Raw genomic sequence first — 19817 nt, 5'->3', positions numbered from 1 at the left:
AGATATCAAGCAGGGACTGTCCTTCCCCATGCTTAAACTTGTACAGTGCTGCGTAACCCTAGCAGCGCTATAGAAATGCTAAGTAGTAGTAGTTCTAATGCAGTTAAGTTGAAACATGTAAGCAAAATTTCTAGGGTTTTATTTTCAGTCTAAAATTGATTGGGAAGGGGGTGACTGGATTGTAAACCGCTATGATCTTATTTTTTAAGCCTAGCGGTTTAGTAAGTGAAATAAACTATAACTATGTCATGTTAAACATGAGCAGGGGCTATGCTGAATATGATAAGCTTATCTTATGGACTTTATTTTTAGCAAGCAATTACTTAGGGGCTTAAGTCATCATAAACCAAATACAGTTCTTGGGCTTAAACTCCAAAGTTGCAGCCTGTAGCAAGAGTTATGGAAGATATTTCTATCACAGGGACAAAATGGGAGAAATCCTTTATAAATTAGGCTGTGGGTATGAGATATTATTATAGTAACTCCTCTTCTAAATCCTGCGACATAGGTGCCCCCCAGTGGACAAGACGAAGATTGACTGCCAGAGGAAATCCATTTCTTGTGCTATAGGATACCAGTTTACACCACTTTCAGATTATCTGCAGTTAGGGACTCCATCCTTATAGTTTATTTTAATATACGTAATAACTCAGGATGTCATGTTTAACATAAATATTTAAGTTTATAAATAAAATTTAAGCATAGAAATAACACACTACTTATTAACACAATATATTTTTTTCATGTTTAGTTTTCTTGCAAGTTCCCAAACACAAATAGCATTAATAATTAATAAAAAATGTGGTAACATTACTTTCTCAATATCCAACCTAGAGTTTCTCAACTGAGTCCACGGGCCACACCCAGCCAGTCAAGTTTTCAAGATATCCACAATGAATATGCATGTACTAGTTCCATTGTATGCAAATCTATCTCATGCATATTAATTGTGGGAATCCTGAAAACCTGATTGGCTAGGTGTGTCCCAAGGACTGGGTTGATTGAACCTGACAACGTTCACAGATGTTTTATAATCATTTACCTCATTTCAAAACTCATCCCAGTGAATACATCTCAAAGACTGATTTATAAATTGTTGTGGGTCTTAATAACATGAATTGAGGATCTCTCAACTTCTCAAACCAAGCACAGGAACTGTAAAACCTTGTTCAGTCCATTTCCCTGGGAAGGCTGTGATTCATCAAGGACATATAGAAACTGGAATAATTTCCGAACGTGTCTTTAAATTAAACATTTACAAAAAGAAAAGAATGCACTGCCCCCTGGGACTAGGATTGCAGCCTGATCTGCATATAAAGATAATCATGAGCGGTGGCACTTAACCTTATTCATATATTCAGCACAGAGGTGTTATCCATTTAACTAGCACCGCTAAATATACTTTTGACCAGTGACAGTGCTGGTGATGCACCATTTAAAATTAGGCCTGCTAAACGTAGTTTTCTGGGAAAGGCTTATGCAGTAGGGAAGAAATGTATTTTAAACCACTGGTTGAATGAGGCACCTCCTATATTCTGGTATTGGAGAAATAAGCTCTATGCTTTGATTTTGTGAGAATCATATAGGGCTCCACATCACCTTAAGAGACAAAAACAATTTCTATCTATTTGGGTACCTTACATATACTCAATTTCATCTACAGCTCAAAGTCAAGTTTTAAATACCTTTCAACAAGCACCCCGGGTACCTTCAGAATTTGCAAGGGGGGGGGATGGGGTTTAGTGGAGTATAAAAGTTGTTGGTCTTTGTTAAGTTCAGGGTTATCAGGGTATAGACCCTGAGCTGCTATGGTTCTCTTGGTTGTGGGTATCACTGTTTAATGGGGAGGGGTGTTTGGGGGTTTCCTCATTTGTTGATCATCTTGGTCTTTGTATTACTGTGATATTTTCTAATAGACAGATTCTTTAATAATAAATTTAGGCCTGCTGTTCAGCAGGACTCATTTAAAACACATTTTTTTTATCCATTTAGCAGCTGAATATGGCTGCTAAGAGGGTAATTCTGTAAAGGAACACCTATTTTTTAAGCACTAAGAATATGTTTCTTTGGAGCCTATTCGGCAGGGGTGGACAACTTTTATACATAGAGGGCTACATGAACGTCAGTACAATTCCTAGCGGCCTGCACACAGAAAATTAAGAAATGCACCATTGCTAACAAAACTCAATCTGATGACTGAATGAATATAAATTATTACCAGAGTGGTCTGTTATCATATTCTCCTGTCTTTGTAAACAGTTCCTAACACTGTCAAACAAGTCTTGACCCGTTATCATATCCAGGCTAATGATGAAACTCTGGCTAATGATGTTAGAGTGGGCCGTTTTCTTTGTATAATTGTCATGGTCTCGCAAGCCACATACAATTTAATAGTAGGCCACATGCGGCCTAAGGGCTGCAGGTTGCCTAGCCTCTGCAATAAAGAGAAGTAGGCTCTACTTTTCATTATAGAATGCTAGTGTAACAAGTCAAATATTTAAGGCATGAGCACTTACCCTATCCATAGAGCTGGTGTAAATGCTTGCACCTAAATTGTTTACATGTGTAATTGTGCACCGTCCCTGCCTGCACTCCACCCATGAGTACAGGTGTAAACACATGCACCTAGATTGTTTACATGTGTAATTGCGTACCCTGCCTGCACTTCACTTGCAAAGTACATGCTATCGAAGACTGGTACATACATACAGGAATAGTGCTTAGCCAGAATATGGTAATTTATGCCAGAATGCTGGCATGCGCATATTTGATACTTAAATGTATAAATGTTGGCTATTCCTTTGCCCCTCACCAAGGCTGGCCATTTCTTCTGTGGACAAAATTTGGCCATTTACTGAGTTAAATAGCCTAATTTTATCCATTTAATGGTGAAAATATACGCATAAGTGATTTCTGCATTCATTACCAGCTTTGAATATCAGCCCTTGGAGAGAATGCAATATCCTACACTGAAACAGTGGGTTATGCCCCTCCTCTCTACCCTCCCTCTTCGCCAAGTGGGTGGCAACAGTCTTACCATTATACCCCATCTCTGGAAATGTACTCTCTGCCTCTCAAGGGTGTACCCTGTACCAGAGTGCAATCTGCAACTGTTGTGAAAACCCTGCAGATGCTGTAAATAGAAATTTACTGTCACACCACCTTTACTGCTCTTGGGAAAGATATTACATGAATACATTAATATGAAGTTGATTGTTAATGTCTATTGATCAATAGGTGCTCCGTAGTATCAGACACATTCACCGAAAGCATCTTCATGGAGCCCATTCACCTCTCATCAGCTATGGCTGCTAAACAAATCATCAATGAAGGTAAGTTTGCATTCCCCTTGAGTCATAACATTGATTTTATATGAGGGTCTAAAGGTCTAATTTCTTATTCATCCCAGGTCAATTTTGATATGGGTCCAATTGTTCCAACTTTGTTGGCTAAAAATCTTGGGGTTGTTTTTGCTGTTGCATGGTCCTTGGATGGTCAAGTTTCTTCTTTGGCTAAAATTCACTATTTTATGTTTTGACAAGTGCAGAATTTGAGACCCTGATAGGATATTTCTTTATTTTAGACTGTGATTCAATCTTTTGTTCTGCCTCTCCTGGATTTATTGAAATGGGTTGAACATGCTGCTCTTGCATACACTCCAGGTTGTCCTGAATGCAGCAACTAGAGTCATTTTAGGATTGCCTAGATGGACTCCAGCTATCTCTATGTTATACAGCAGCTGAATTGACTACCAGTTGGAGCATGGGCCAAGTTTAAGATCCTGACATTGATGTTCCTTATTTTGCAAGATGGCAACGCTAGCAATGTGAGGGATGGACTATTGTGGTACATTTCAGGATCACAACTACAATGTAGTTGTGAGGCCATGTTGTTGGTTCCTTCTGTTGAACATATTGAGGAGTCTGTTTATCAAGCCAGAACATTTTCTGTGCTTGCATCTGTCCTTTAGAGTCTTACTATTTGCATTTATTGACATTTCTGAAGTATTGGTTATTTGTGTAACTAGGTTTTAGGGATTGTTTAATTGTTTTATGATAATGTTTTAATTTATTGTACATCGCATTGGACCGCCTTATGCTGGGATTGTGGTATAAACATTTGCAAATAAATACAGTTTCATTCAGGATGGCCTTAGTTCTGTTTAAATTGAGAAAACTAAGCATAAGCCAGACCTGGTATACAACATATTTCTGGCATATTGCATCTGATTGATTCCATTATAATATTTATTATTATTTCTTCAGATTTATAAACCACAAAATCTTGTAAAGCACTTGATGCAGTACAAAGAGTCAAGGAGGTCAAAACTTAGCAGTAGGGCAGCCATCTAACTACATGGATAATGTCACTGAAAATTCATATTTAAAACATGAAACGTATCCATTTAAAGTTAAAACTTGCTATTTACCTGTCATCACTTGGACAGATAGCTGGTATGTTTAGCAGCTGAATTTCACCACTGAACAGATAAGAATTTTGCTGCCCATGCCTCACCCTAAATCACACCCCTTTTGTAAACATAACTTTGCCATCTTGTGATAAAAATAACCAAACTATACATTTATCTGCAACAAATGTATAAAAAAAAAACTAATGCATTTGCATTGAGTGCCTTTGGATATTTCCTGAAGACATTTGGTCTAGAAAATCCATTACAGTCAGGAATAGAAATCCTCAGTCACCAAAGTTTCTGTTTCCAAAAAGCATTTCACTTGCTGTATGTTAAACTTGCTTGCCCTTCAACTGAGGACTGCTAGAAAACAGACTCCAGAAAAGATATTTAAAATGTTGAAAGGGAAACCTATGCATACATTTCCCCCTTCACATACCGTCCAGACATTTCACCTGTCACAGTAACTTCATCTCAGAAGGCGTACAATTTTGCATTTATAGCAAAATTGAAAACCTAACTATATACAAAGTTGCTTTTGAGATTTTTTTCCAATCTCATATCCATATTTCTAATTTTGGGTAAATGCCTCAGGGCACAGTGATGTTGAGTTTCGTGTGTGATATTTTTCAGAGCTGAAACCTAAGGAGGTCAAAATAGAGCCAACGCATCCAGAGATGTTGGAACGGGCAGAGCAATTGCTTATGGAGGATCTATACAACCGGGTCAAGGAAATAATAGATGACAGAAGTTTGTTCAATACACCCTGCGTTATGGATCTGCAGAGAGCTCTTATACAAGATCACCTGGAGGCCCCCATGAACTCTGTGGATGAAGTCTGGCCAAACGTTTTTATAGCAGAAAAGTAAGTCTCAGCAGGCCTGGTATTACTCACCCTGGATCAGGGGTTCTCAACCCAGTCCTTGGGACACACCTAGCCAGTCAGGTTTTTAGGATACCTACTATGAATATACATGAGATAATCTGTCTCATGCATATTTATAGTGGGCATGCTGAAAACCTTACTGGCTAGGTGTGTCCCGAGGACTGGGTTGAGAACCCCTGCCCTAGAAAAATCTTCAGCCTTGTGGTCCTCAGCACCATCAAGTATCTTTCAGGTATTTAGCTTCTATCCCCTCCTATGACATCATAGAATATTACAGTCCATTTTTTCTGTACACTTATACATAATGAGGCAAGTCCCAAAATCCAGTTATACAGATAGATGCTTTTTTTTTTTTTTTAATAATTGCCCACCCTCCCTGCAGGTAGTACACACTGATAAAGTCTGTGTGTCTGTCAGGATCTATTGTTTTAATCTGAGTGCAGCTGCTCTTTGCCCCCCCCCCCAAAAAAAAAAGCTGCTGTCCTAGGCAACTGCGTAGTCTCCCTAGTAGTTGAGTGTGATCTTGATTCTGGGTTCTATCTCTGAGGCCACAAGGAAAGTCATAAGAGAGAAAAGAATGAGACTAGGAAGACTCCTGATGAACATTTATTGACTATTTGCAATAAGATGTGAGAGAGAGGAAAAAAGTCTTACCCGCAACTTAGATTTTTATATGAAGTATTGGATAATTCACAGTGTGTCAGCACTACAGATGGGGATGTGCTATAGTTTTTGTTCATCTCAAGGGTAAGAGAGATTATGCCCATGGTCTCTGTGCTTAGCTAGAAGTTCTCCATGGACATGATCTTATAGCCACACAGGTGAATTGTTGCCTCGGTGATGTCACCGACCCGGTCAATCTGCAAGCTATGCAAACTAAAGTCTGCCGCGCATGTCCCTAAAATCACGCCCAAATACAGTAGATATATAGGTAATGACCATGCCCCCTCCTCAGTTTTCTTTAGTCCGCGGTTGTGGAACGACCCATATCATTCTCTTGTCCCTTCACATTATTATTTTATCACGGAGTTCAACTTTGTCTCTAATATTTAATATGGCTCAACCTTTAAGCATTGCACATCGTGTTCAAGGAAACTTTCTCTCACAGACTCACACATTTTATGTCTCCACTATTTAGGCGCTAAGCATAACACAACAAAATGTCCTCATTGTAAGAGTTTGTCCCATAAAACTCTTGAAATACGAGCTTTAAAATTAAAAGTGTTTCTTCAGTCCTCTGTATCAGGCACTTCTAAGCAACATACCTCGTCTTCACATTAGTCTACTTCTATTTGCACTGCTCAAACTATATGTCCTGCTTTCCCCCTTGCCTCAGTGCCCGGGGATCAGGCTGCTTCAAGTCCTGCTCTCCCCCTTGCCTCAGTGCCTGGGGATCAGATCTCTGTAGTAACTGCAGCATCTAATCTGATCGATGCCGACTCACCAAACCAGATGCTGTGGACGCCACAGCACAGTGGAACCGAGCAGCTCAGGCTTCCTTTTCTTTCGGCACCACTGAATTGCAGATGCCAGCAGTTTTTTTTCAGCCTACAAAGTGTCGGCACTGAAGTTGATATAGCACCTCCTCCTCCTCCTCTTCTTCGATGCTGAGTAGTTGGAGCCGCTCTAAAACTAGCTCATCACAGCACCGTTACCGATATTCTCGGCACCGAAGAAGCAGAGCCCCATAGTCTGCACTCTTCTTTGATGCCATCCAGAAGAGCTCACTCTCATATTTCACATAAGAAATCCATTTCTTCCTCTGTCTGTTCTAGACAGCATTCATCTCATGTTTTAACATCAAATATTATAACTTTATTTAGAACATTCCTTTAACAACAGGGAATTACCTCAAATGTCCATGACTATAATGCAGAACCTGATGAAATCTGTAATTATGCATAATCCTGAAACTTCTCATTCACAACAACGGGCCCACAGCCACAGATCTTGGTCTCTCTCTTCTTCGATTTCTAAACCAGACAGGTCTTTACCAGGCTCTCCATCTTTATCAACAATGCATAATTTGGACTCTCCAAATCAATCACCTGAACAGCATCATTCTACACATCCTTCTAAACCTTCTTCTACCATTCAATCACCTCAAAAGGAATCTTCTATATCTTTAGAGGAGGTCTCTTATTCAAAATTCCTTTTTAAATTAGCGGATACTACAGGTATCACAATTCCATCACAATCCTGTCAGTCTTCTGGAAAATGTTCAGTTACTAAATACTTGCATATATCTAAGGAAACTATAACACTACCACTACCTTCAATACTTCAGGAATATCATTAAAAAATTTGTCTCACTCCCTTTTCTACAAGACCAACACAAAGAGCAATTGAAAACAAATACAAAACTGAAGATACTTTAGGTTTTGGGAAACAACATCTTCCTCATGCATCTTTAATAGTTAAATCTACAATGAGAAGGCATAAAACTCAAAAACATTTTACCAGTCATCCACCTCCAAAAGATTTAAAGGTAATAGATGTTATAGCCTGTAAATCATTTCAATGAGCTATGTTATCGGCTAGAATATCAGACCATACATTTTATCATATAAAATACTTACATACTATTGTGGATGATGTGGCAAAATTCCAATCACTAGTTCCTCAAGACAATATTTCTTCATTCCAAACTATAATGACTAATTTAGAGGATTATTCAAAACAAATGATAAGAGTAGTTCATGATAATTATGACACTTCTATTAGAGGGGCAGTTTCTGCCATTGCAGCTCGCAGACTAGCTTCATTGCGTGCTTCTGCCCTTGGGGAGGAATTTTTCAAAAAGGTGTCAGATGCTCCATGCATAGGTGATTCCCTTTTAGGAGAAAAAGTAAAAGAACTTATTGAAGGACTCAGAGATGATTGTACTACTCTAGAAACAGATAAACAGCAACCCCAAATGTCTAATTACAAAAAACGTCCATATTTTTCATCAAGATCAAGAAATAAACTAAATCATCTTATATCAAGATATCCACTAAATCATTTTATAATATTAAAACAACTCATCAACGAGCAAATTACCAACCCAGAAATACAAGAGATAGACGAAATCAGAAAGTTGTTTCATCTGCTCAACCAAAGCAGAACACAATTTTTTGACAATCTAATTCCTTCCATTCTGCCTGTGGGGGGAAGACTTCAAAGTTTTTACCCTGCTTGGCAAAGTATCACCACAGACAAAAGGATATTTCAAATTATTCATCAGGGTTATCGATTCAAATTTTACTGTCAACCACCTTTAAGAAAACCTCCTCAACTTCAATCTTCACACCATCAGCATCCTCTGTTGTTTCAATAAGTTCAAAGATTGCTCACAGCTCAAGCAACAGAGTTAGTTCCCCCTGCTCAAAGAAACAAAGGATTTTACTCCAAAGGATTTCTCATTCCAAAGAAGGGAGGAGGGACTCGAGCAATCTTAGACCTTCGACTATTAAACAAATACATACGAAAAGAAATATTCCATATGATTACTCTGGGACATATTCTTCCCTTCATTCATCAGAATGCACAGATGATATCTCTAGATCTTCAAGACGCATACTTGCACATTCCTATCCATCCACGTCACAGATGTTTTTAGCAAAAAATCAACATTACCAATATAGAGTCCTTCCCTTCGGCCTCTCCTCAGCTCGCAGAGTATTCACCAAGATTGTAGTAGCACCTGTAGCAAACCTTCGACAAAAGGGTATAATTCTATTTCCATACCTGGACAAGCCTTACTACTATTACTACTTAACATTTCTAGAGCGCTACTAGGCCTTAGGGGTCCTTTTACTAAGGTGCGCTAACAGATTTAGCGCATGCTAATGATTAGCACACGCTAAATGATAAGACACCCATAGGCATAGGAGCCAACTTTTCAAAATTATTGAGGGTGCTCAAGCACCCACAAAGTCAGCTCCTATGCTCATAGGAATATATAGTGCATGCTAAATCCATTAGGCCCCTTAATGATGATGGTTTTACCTCTTACAGTTATTTGATATATGCTAAAAGAAGGATACCATCAATGCAAACCAGCAGAATTACTGCATTTGGCATCCAAGCTTCTTGGTTTGTTTCTTGATTGTTCAAAGTGCAGAGATGGTTAGAGGCCAGGCCTTGGCCACTGAGGCAAGATGTTGATTCTTAGACGATGGAGAAACTCCACCTATAATCTGTTCAGCTTGTTCCTGATAAGCTCGTGATGGGCTCCCTCCCTTTTTAATTTTTGCATTTTCCCAATCAGTTCTGTACTGATTTGATATTTCCTTCCAAAATGACTAAAATGTTCTTTTATTTTCTATCTATTATAGAAGTGTGGCTGTGAACAAAGGACGTCTCAAAAGAATGGGCATAACCCACATTCTGAATGCTGGGCATGGCACTAGTGTTTTCACTGGGCCTGATTTCTATGCTGGAATGGAGATTCAGTACCTGGGCATTGAGGTAGATGACTTCCAAGATGTTGATATTTCCCAGCATTTGCGTAAAGGCGCCGAGTTCCTTGATGAAGCTCTTCTGACCTGTAGAGGTAATGAAACATGCCCATATTTATTTATTGCCTTTTTGAAGACATTCACCTAAGGCGCTGCACAGCAAATATGACCCGGACATAGGCAATAAACAATTACAGCAGTAAAAATATTCAAATAACAGCACACGTTATAATGTGAAGGAGCATTTTAGAAAGGGCATCCAACTCAGAATATGGACATCCAAGTTAGAATGTCACAAATGGACATCCATCTCACTTGTATTTTAGAACAGGATACAGCCTCTTCTAAAATACACGCAAGATGGTCCAGCATGAACATCCTTTTTACAAACTGAAATGTCCACATTATGAACAGGGGGAAAACAAGGGACATGGATATCTGTGTGGCTGCACAGGAACATCCATCTTATAAACTGGCCACACAGACATCCATACTGAGTAGAGGGGTAGCCTAATGGCTAGAGCAGTGGGCTGAGAATCAGGGGGTCCAGGTTCAAATCTTTTAAATTGTGAGCCCTCCAGAAACAGAAAAATACCTATTGTACCTAAATGTACACCACTTCAATAGCCTTCAGGCTTGTAGGTGTCTTATATATTCAGGTATAGTAGATATTGTTCTGTCCCTGGAGGGCTCACAATTAAAAAAAAAAAAAAGAAGAAGCTGGTGGGATTTGAACCTGAGCCCCATGGCTCCCAGTCTACTGTACACACCATTAGGCTACACCTCAGAGGTTTTGCAGAAATGGTGTGATGTGATCATGTCACTTACAACATTCTATAAGTCGTGGTGCAGCATTCTGAATCAGTTTGAGGCTGGCGCAAACCCTTTGTAGTCACACCAGGCATTACAGGAATCCAGCCTTGACGGATCCTCTTGGTACAGTGGCGTCTCTAGAGAGAAATATTTGGAGTGGCAACAGGGGCAAGCCAAAATGACATTTCCGTATATCATATCCTCCACCACATCATAACCCCCTTTTTAAAATTAGCAATATATGACACCATGACCTTCTATGCATAAAGAAACCCTTCCCCTCCAGCTAGTTTCAGCTCCCAGGTAAAACCACCATTATAATTGATAGCATCATTCAACAAATTCCTCTGTGTTGAATGAAGTCTAGATTCTCTATAGGATTGCTCAGAATCTCAATATAAACCTAGCACCTCCGGTTCTGTATCCAGTGCACTTTTTCTAGCAAAAAAAGTGCTGGTACTCAAATGCCAGGCCACCCTTTAGGGGTGTGGTGATCATTGAGGGATCCACCCCGCAATAGCCAGCCCCCCTGCAACCAGTCACAGAATCTAAGACAAGGCAGAATTGGTGTGTATGGCCTGAGCTCTTTCATTAAAACTTGGGGGCCATTGGTCAATTTTAGCAGATGATAGAAAAGGTGCCGGTACTCAGTACCCCCTAGTACCCCCTCAAAAAAAGCTCTGTCTGTATCACAAATGCCACATTCCCCAACAACAGAATTATCGATCTTACAGCACACTATACAAGAAAATATTTAACTTGTTATTATCACCTCAGGAATGGCACACACTCCTTCCATTGCCAAACATTTTGTTTAAAGCAGATGGGTTTTTGTTTGTGTGGTAGTTCTATAAGATGTGGAGACCACTAGTCTTGAGCATTTTTACTTTGGGTGCCAAGGGCCTGCTTTCAAATAAGGCTAGACACTTTGCAAAATAACAAAACCTTGCAAAAAGACATTCAAAACCTATATAGCAAACTTACCAAACCGTAACCCACCTAAAAAAAGACAGTGCTATAAGTATGACACTGGGCCCTAGAGCACCAATAAACCTATTATTGGGCAACTAAAACAAGCTGTACTGATTCCTACCTCAGTCGCACATGCAGGACATGGACTAAATTTGGGACCACAAAAACTGAAATGGAGACCCTCTCCTCCCCTCTGTAAAAGAGAAACAAATGTATTTTCTCCTGTACTCTGCCATATACAAAAAAAGAAAAAGAAAATATGTACATTTCCCAAAGTAGACACATCCTAATCTTTAAAAAGTATTGTATTTTATTTTCTACCTTTGATATCTGGCATTATATTTCTAACTGGGCTGGTCCCAGTCTCTCTTCCAGTTTTATTGTGTCAGTCTTCTCCTAAATTATTCCCAAGTTTGCCTTTCCATTTCTTCTCTCTTCACTTGTCTTCTTCTTTTCCTTCTCTACATATGTCTGCTATTTGTTGTAGAATTGATGTTTGATTTCTGTAAATTATTGTAAGCCACATTGGGCCTGCCTGTGGGTGGGAAAATGTGGGCTATAAATGCTATAAATAAATAAATAAATTGATCTATGGGGTTTTTTCCCACTATTTTCTTCTCTGCCTTTATATCCGCCTATTTGATTTTACCTTTTTTTTTTTTTTTTTATAAATAATTGTTATTAAGGTACCAGAACACCAACAGCATTACATTACATTACAACGCAAATAAATAATTTCAAAGCAAGGGTAACCATACTAGCAAAAACAAAAACAAAAACAAAAAGGTTTGTTTTGTGCATAGAGCAGTTCAGTATGCTGTTACCTACTTCTCCATTAAGCTTCCCCTGCATGTGCCAATGATCAGTCAGTCAGTGTTCCATTCACCCGGTTTTATCATTATCTCCCTCCACCCCACAGTAACAGCCCTTCCCCGCTACTCCCGTCCCCCCTTCAACCCCCCGCCCGCTCCCGGAGAACTTTGCGAACCTGGATTCGAAGCCACGTAAAGCCGCCACATATCTCTATATGCTTGACCCCTCTGGCCAGAGGATTTAGTGCATTCCTCCTCCCATTGCGCCATCTGCGTCATCCTACCTCTCCACTGCTGTACAGTTGGGGGTGCTTCAACGACCCAATTCGCCAGTATTGATTTCCTGGCCAGCATTAGCGCCACACAGGCAAAGCGCACTTGTGATGGGGATAGCCCCTGCTCTTTCAAAGTGCCGTCATCTCCCAGCAGCACCACCCTATAGTACCACTCCATCTGCGTTGTCAGCAAACGCCCCAGTGTCTCCAGCACCCCCGTCCAGAAGTTGCCCAACTTCGAGCACTCCAGGAAGGTGTGAACAAGGGACCCCACTTTATGTTTACACCGCACACATGTGTCGTCTTCCCATAATCCCATTCGTTTACCCTTCTCCCTCGTTATAAAAACACCATGGAGCAGCCTAAACTGCATTTCTTGTAGATTTGCACTGGAGGTTATCCTGAACGCCCCCTGAAAGCAATTGGACAGCATTCCCATAGTAATTTCCTCCCCTAATTGTTCACTCCACCATCGTGCTAAGCCAGCAAAAAAGGGCGCTGCTTTCTGTTCCCTCCCCACCGCATACCACACTGCCAGTTTATTGGCCGTTTCTGGCAATTGACGGAATATCTTGTCTAGCATGGAGAAGGTCGGCCCCTGGGACCGAACCGGAGATAGGGACGCACAGTAATGCCTCCACTGCAAGAAGGGCAGAACATCTGCTTGGGACAAATTCCATTGTACTCTTGCCTGCTCGAATGTAGGGAAAAGCCCGCCCCCCAGTGCTGTAAAATCCCCCACATATCGGCATCCATGTCGGGCCCAGATTTTGAAACGCGACCCTCCTTGTCCTGCTGGAAATTGAGGGTTTTCAACTGCTGCAAGGAAGGGTGACGCACCCATCGCTCCCCCCAATACCCTTCTCCACCAAGCCCAAGCCCGACTCAAAGGGTGGAGCAAAAACCCAATACCCCCTTTCATGCTCCTCCCCCCTTGCAAAAGATTGAATGCCGACTGCTGAAGCTGCTCGTCCTGCCATATAGCCTGCGGCGCAAATTTGGAATTCCCCGAATGCAATTCATGAATCCAGCGCAGCATAGCCGCCACGTTGTATAAGCGCAAATCTGGCAAATTTATCCCTCCCTTTGCTCTATCCAGTGTTAGTTTGGCAAAACCTATCCGCGCCCGTCGCCCTGCCCATAGAAAGGTTCCAATGAACCCTTTGTAGTAGGATTCATCCTTCCTCGTGATCCATAAAGGTAACATCTGTATAGCGTACAATATCTTTGGCAGCATGACCATTTTAACCAATGCTGCCCTTCCTAGTAAAGAAAGAGGGAGGTCGCGCCACTGATGACACAACTTCCGTAGACTGTCCAATTTGTCCTGGACAGTTTTGCGGTATATTACTCTCAAGTCCCTGTGTAGATACACTCCTAGATATTTTAGAGTGCCCGTGGACCATGCAAGGGGAAAAGGATGCAACTGCTGGCACTTACAGGGCGATGATACCGGTAGGGCCTCTGACTTGTCGAAATTTATACGCAGCCCAGAAAAGGAGCCAAACTGCAAAAGCAACGTTATTAGTCTGGGTACAGTTTCGGTGGCATTATCCAAATATATGAGCATGTCGTCCGCAAACATATTTATTTTAAGTTCCTGGACACCCATCTTGATTCCTGTAATCTCCCTGGACTGCCGAATTTTAATAGCAAAGGGTTCAAGCGAGAGCACAAACAGCATTGGCGACAACGGACACCCCTGCCGTGTGCCCCTTTTTGATTTTACCTTAATTCTTTCTCACACCCATTTTTTAGTATTCTCCTTTTTACCTCTCATTTGCCTACCGGCTTGTCCCATCTCCCTCTCATCTCTTCTCTAGCATTCCCCTTGCTCCCTCTGTCTCTCTCCCTAGTCCTCCATTTTATAGTAATGTAGTGGATGATGGCAGATAAAGACCTGAACAATCCATCCAGTCTACTATATATCCTCTGTACTCTCCCTCTCAGCCCCTACCTACCTGTATCCTGCCCTGCATCTCATCCTCTCACCAGTCTCAGCTCCATCCTAATTTCTCTGTTCTTACCTTGCCTCCACGTTATGCTTTTAATCTCTTACTCTCTACCCCATTAATATTGCCTCTCTTTCACTACCTTTCCAACCTCATTTCCACCCTCACTCAACCCCTTCAGAGACCCATCCCCTTCCTCCAATATCCCTCCTCAGGACACCCATCCCTTTTCAGTCCCTCTTATCCGCTCTCCAGACTACCAGGTCATTCATATTATGTCTCGGCCTATCCCCCACACTACAGCCTCTCTCTCTTACCCCCCCCCCCCCCACCACCACCACAATTTCACACTCTCACTCATTCTCCCAACCTATCAACACACCCCACATTCATACCTACTAATTACAAGAGCCTCACTAGCCCCTCAAAAGTCTCTGTCCATTTCTTCCATCCATAGTCTCCCCCCCAAACACTCCCAAACTCAATCCCCAATTCCCAGTTATCTTCTGCTCTGTTCCCCTAGCCCTCTCCTTTAGTTCCGTCCATCTTGTGCTCTTTTCCCCATCTCTGAGTCCCATCTTCTGCTCTTTCCAGGGTCTCAAGTCCATTTGACATTTCTTCTCTCTATATACTCACCATCATTTCCTTTGTGACCCCTCTGTCCTGTTTAGCACCTGCCCACTGTGTCCCAGCCCTCTCCCTGTATCCCTGTCCCTCCTCATGTCCAGCTTTTCGCCCTCATCCCAGGGCAGGCATCTGTATAATTTGTTTCTCTCTCCATCTTTGGGTCCAGCATTTTTTTTCCCACTATTTCATCTGCTCACCTGCCTCCCTCCTCCATCCCACCATCTGATTGTTGATTGTTACATTTGTATCCCGCGCTTTCCCACTCATGGCAGGCTCAATGCGGCTTACATGGGGCAATGGAGGGTTAAGTGACTTGCCCAGAGTCACAAGGAGCTGCCTGTGCCGGGAATGGAACTCAGTTCCTCAGTTCCCCAGGACCTAAGTCCACCACCCTAACCACTAGGCCACTCCTCCACTCTCTCTTACCCTTTCCCTCCATGACTCCAGCCTCTCTTCCATTCTGTTCTCCACTGCCTTATTCAATCTCTCTCTTCTCTCTAGGTCAACTCCACCCCCTAACATTTCTCTCCTTCCCCGCCTGCCCCATGCTCAGGCATCTTTGTTTCCCTGCCCCCCCCCCCCCCACTCCACTCCATTCTGCTGATGCGGTATCTTTTTCTCCTCTCCACCCTTCCCAAGGTCAGGCATCTTCCACCTGCCCACCCCAACCGACATGTTCCTCCTGCTCTCCCCCTCCGAGAACCAGCATCTTTTACCTGTGGTCCCCCCTCTGAGAAATGGCATCTTTCACCTGTGTTCCCCTCTCCACGAATCAGCATCTTCCACTCAAGACTCCCCCCCTCTCCCTGAGGTCCACCAACTGTTTTTATTCCTTTCCTCCTTCCCCTGACGCTCTTTCGACCTAATTCAACACTGGCAGGCCAGCTCAGCCTATGGACAAGGTGATGCTCTGGTCCAGGGCCCTGTGCTAAACGGCGCCAAACATCTGAGACCATGATGTCATTCACCCAGCCAATACGTTTTGTTTCACTCTCTCTTAACTTGTGAATGTGATTGCTCCATCTGATTCCAATAAGGCTCGGGCACTGGGTTGCACTCTACTTTTCTCTTTTGTCTTTTCTGTGCCTTCTTCCTTCCTCCGCTGGACGCTGAGCTCCCAGCTGCTCCCCCCTCAGCAGCTGATAGGTCAGGTGAACAAAGTTGGAACCATCCCCCCCCCCCCCTCCCTTCCCTTCCCTCCTGGAAGACACTCTAGTTGTAGCTTGCAAGGCACGGTGGGATTGGATAACCAACATCCAATCCTAGCGTGCCTTGCAAGGAGAAGCAGGATGCTGAATCTACCGCACACTTTTTCTTCAGCCTGCTGTCTGTGTGCTGACCAAAGATGGTGAACGACCAACCTGCCCATGCCTGCTTGAAGCTTCTGCTGTCCAGGCCAGACCGCTTGGCACCAGCTTCTACTGCCTGCACCCCAAGCCTGTGACCAGACTCCACAGATCAATGACGACACACCTCAGCTGCAGCACTGCCTACTGTACATAAGTATTGCCATACTGGGACAGATCAAAGGTCCATCAAGCCCAGCATCCTGTTTCTAACAGTGGCCAATCCAAGTCACAAGTACCTGGCAAGATCCCAAAAAAGTACAATACATTTTATGCTGCTAATCCTAGAAATAAGCAGTGGATTTTCCCCAAGTTAATTTGAATAATGGTCTGTGGACTTTTCCTTTAGGAAGCCATCCAAACCTTTTTTTAGACCCACTGCCTCTCTCTCTACTGGGCTTGCTTGCTGCTTTTGCTGCTGTCGCCGCTGCTCAACTAAGGGGCCTAGTTTTGTAATGTTTTCAGTTTGGGGGGGGGGGGTAGGGGATGGAATATAGAACAGAACGGTGGAAGTTGAAATTTTTGTTGGTGGGGGGTGTAATCGTGGGGAAGGAAGGTTATATTGTGCAAGTTTCTGTTTAGGAGGAAGGGACTGGGAGGGTGATATTGTGCAAGCTTCTGTTTAGGAGGAAGGGACTGGGAGGGTGATATTGTGGAAGTTGCTGTTGAGGGAAGAAGGGGCTGGGAGGGCAAAATTGTGGAAGTTGCTATTGGGGGGGGAGGAGACTGGGAGGGTGATATTGTGGAAGTTGCTGTTGGGGGGAGGAAGGGTGTGGGAGGGCGATATTATGGAAGTTGCAGTTGGTAGGAAAGGCTTCTAGAGAGAGCTGGGCTGGGGGGATTGTTGAAAGGAAAGGACATGCAGAACATTGGGGTGGCAGGAGAAAAGCTTGGAAATATAAAGGAGAAAATAATTGTGGGGGTGGGGCTTTAAAGCTAGGAAAAGAGGAATAAAATATTCAGGGGGCACAAAAGCTGGAGGAAAACTATTCAGGGGGCTGGAGGGACAAAAGATGGTAAAAGAGGAGAAAATATTTGGGGGTTGAGGGGAAGGAAAGCTGGAAAAGAAAGGAAATATTTTGGGGCAGGGGGCTGGGAGGGGAGGGAAAGTTGGAGAAGAGGAGGAAATATTCTTTTCATTTATATTTAGTTTGTGCAGCTCATATCCCAAGATTGGCCCCAATGTAAGGGGTAGGACAGGTAGGGACGGGGCATGTGGGATAAGGGGTGGGAGGCGGGAGCATGAGGGTGCGCAAAAACAAAAGTTGGTTCAGGGAGCCACACCCTCTTCAGCCGGTCCTGTTTGTGAAGAAGGCAGGCTGATCCTGGAAGTTTTCTTTCTGCAGCCCCTGCTTACGTGGGGACAAAAATTTGTGGCAGAGGAGGCGGAGTTGCAGAAAGAAAACTTCCGGGATCAGCCTGCCTTGATCACCAACTCTGCCAGTGCTGAATGAGAAGTCTGGAAGAGCATCAGGGAGAGGAGCAGGGGACTAAAATGAGCTGCCGAACCTCAGAGTAAGGGGAGTTTGAAAGATGCCGGACAGGGAGCGAGGCACCATGTCCCTGCTACTTTCCTCCTGATCTGTGCGCCTGGGGTGGCAAACTCTTTTTTTGGGGTGGCACTTGCCACCCCTTAGCGATGCCTATGTCTTGGTACTTCACATGTCAGTGCACAGGGTGGTGATGAGATGCTGCCAAACAGACAGAATTGTGTGTCCTGGATTTGGTTCTTGGCTCCAGTGACAATGACAGCAGATAAAGACCAAAATGGCCCATCCAGTCTGTCCAATTGAAATTCATTCTCTTTCAGTAGATGTACAAATAAAATTCCCAAATACAACCCAATACTAACTCCCCCTTTCCCCATGTCTTTCACCTGACACCTCCTCTCATCTGTCTTTGAAGCATGTTCAAAGTCCATCACAGTGTCGGTCTACCTATGTTAACCCCCATGCAATCATACTAGTGTGTTTAGGGTTGTAACTAAGCTATCACTCACAGAATGTAAGAATCAAACCATGTTCTTATGACACCATTGAAGGTAACTCTTCACTAGATTTTTGAGTCACTGCCCTCTAGTGCTCCAACAGAAACTTATCTGGAATACCCTCACTAGGGAGATTCATGCAAACATATTCAGTAGATTTAGAGATTGTCTGACAGCAATGAAAATAGCAATTGTGCTGTTCAAGACTTACCTTTTCCTGAATACCTAATGTTCATGTGACATAAGAATAGCGATTGGTTCTTTCTCTCTTTGTGTGCACTACAAACAAAAATAAATTAATAAACTCCAGTTGCTAGTTGAACTCTATCTCAGTAAGTCAAATTCAGATTCAATGAGGCCTTTGCTTACTTCCCAACAGGGGCGTAGCCACGGGTGGGCCTGGTCCCACTCACTTTGGGCTCAGGCCCGACCAGCAACGGTGCACCTCAAAAAAGTCCAAACCGCGACTTTTTCCTTGCTGCTCAGCTGCCGCTCACTTCAGTTTTCCCTCCTCCCAGCCACTCGACTGAACGCCACAGGATTTGTTCCTTCCCTGCTCCCTCCCCTGTTATCATCCCTGTCCGGACCAGCAGAGCCGCGCTGCACCAGGGCCGTCCGCACACAGCGCTGCTAGGAATGCTTCCTCTGCGTTGGCCCCGCAGCACGCCAGAAAATGTGAAGCCGGCCGAAGAAGGAACGAAGCAGTCACGTAGCGGAGCTGCAGACGTGCAGAGCTAGACTGCAGCGCCGCCCGAAGGAGGTGGAAGGAGAGGGAGGGGAAAGAAGGCCTGCAGCACGCCGTTGGGTGACTGGGAGGTGGGAGAGAGCAAACTGCAGCGTGGGAGAGAGCAAACTGCAGCGGGTGGCTGGTGGAGGAGGGGGGGAGAGCGGGTAAAAATGTGCAGCATGTCAGCGCTCAGCGGGTGGCTGGGGGGGGGGGAGAGAGGGGAAAATGTGCAGCATGTCAGCGGGTGGCTAGCGAGGGGGTGGGGAGCAGGGAAAATGCAGCATGTCAGCATGTGGCTGGGGGGAGGGGAAGGGAGAGAAAAAAACCTACAGCATGCTGGCAGGTGGCTTGAGGGGTCAAGGAGAGAGGGAGAGACAGGAGCACTGTTGGGATGAGGGAGTGAGACAGGGTAGTGCTAGGTGGGGTGGAGGAATAATTGCTCGATGTGGGGGGAGGGATGGAGAGATGCTGCAAGGGGAAAGAGAGGGAGAATTGTTGGATATGGATGGGATGGGATGGGATGGGGAGAGGGAGGGAAAGGCTGCATAGGAGTGGTAAAGGACCAGA

At 43.5% G+C, this 19817-nt stretch overlaps 1 protein-coding gene across 1 annotated transcript in view; it reads left to right on the top strand.

The window, feature by feature from the left end:
• The window catches only part of DUSP27 (dual specificity phosphatase 27, atypical), a 51895-nt gene that overhangs the window by 21864 nt on the left and 10214 nt on the right, over positions 1–19817 (top strand). Inside the window, exons 3-5 of the mRNA XM_030203957.1 lie at positions 3238–3332; positions 5045–5276; positions 9617–9834. Coding sequence (XP_030059817.1) covers positions 3238–3332; positions 5045–5276; positions 9617–9834 — 545 coding nt within the window. The remainder of the gene's footprint in view (positions 1–3237; positions 3333–5044; positions 5277–9616; positions 9835–19817) is intronic.

Source organism: Microcaecilia unicolor, chromosome 5 (assembly GCF_901765095.1).
Source record: "Microcaecilia unicolor chromosome 5, aMicUni1.1, whole genome shotgun sequence".
Taxonomy (NCBI): Eukaryota; Metazoa; Chordata; class Amphibia; order Gymnophiona; family Siphonopidae; genus Microcaecilia; species Microcaecilia unicolor.
Note: the sequence above shows the minus strand (reverse complement) of the source record. Positions and strands in the feature narration are given on the sequence as shown.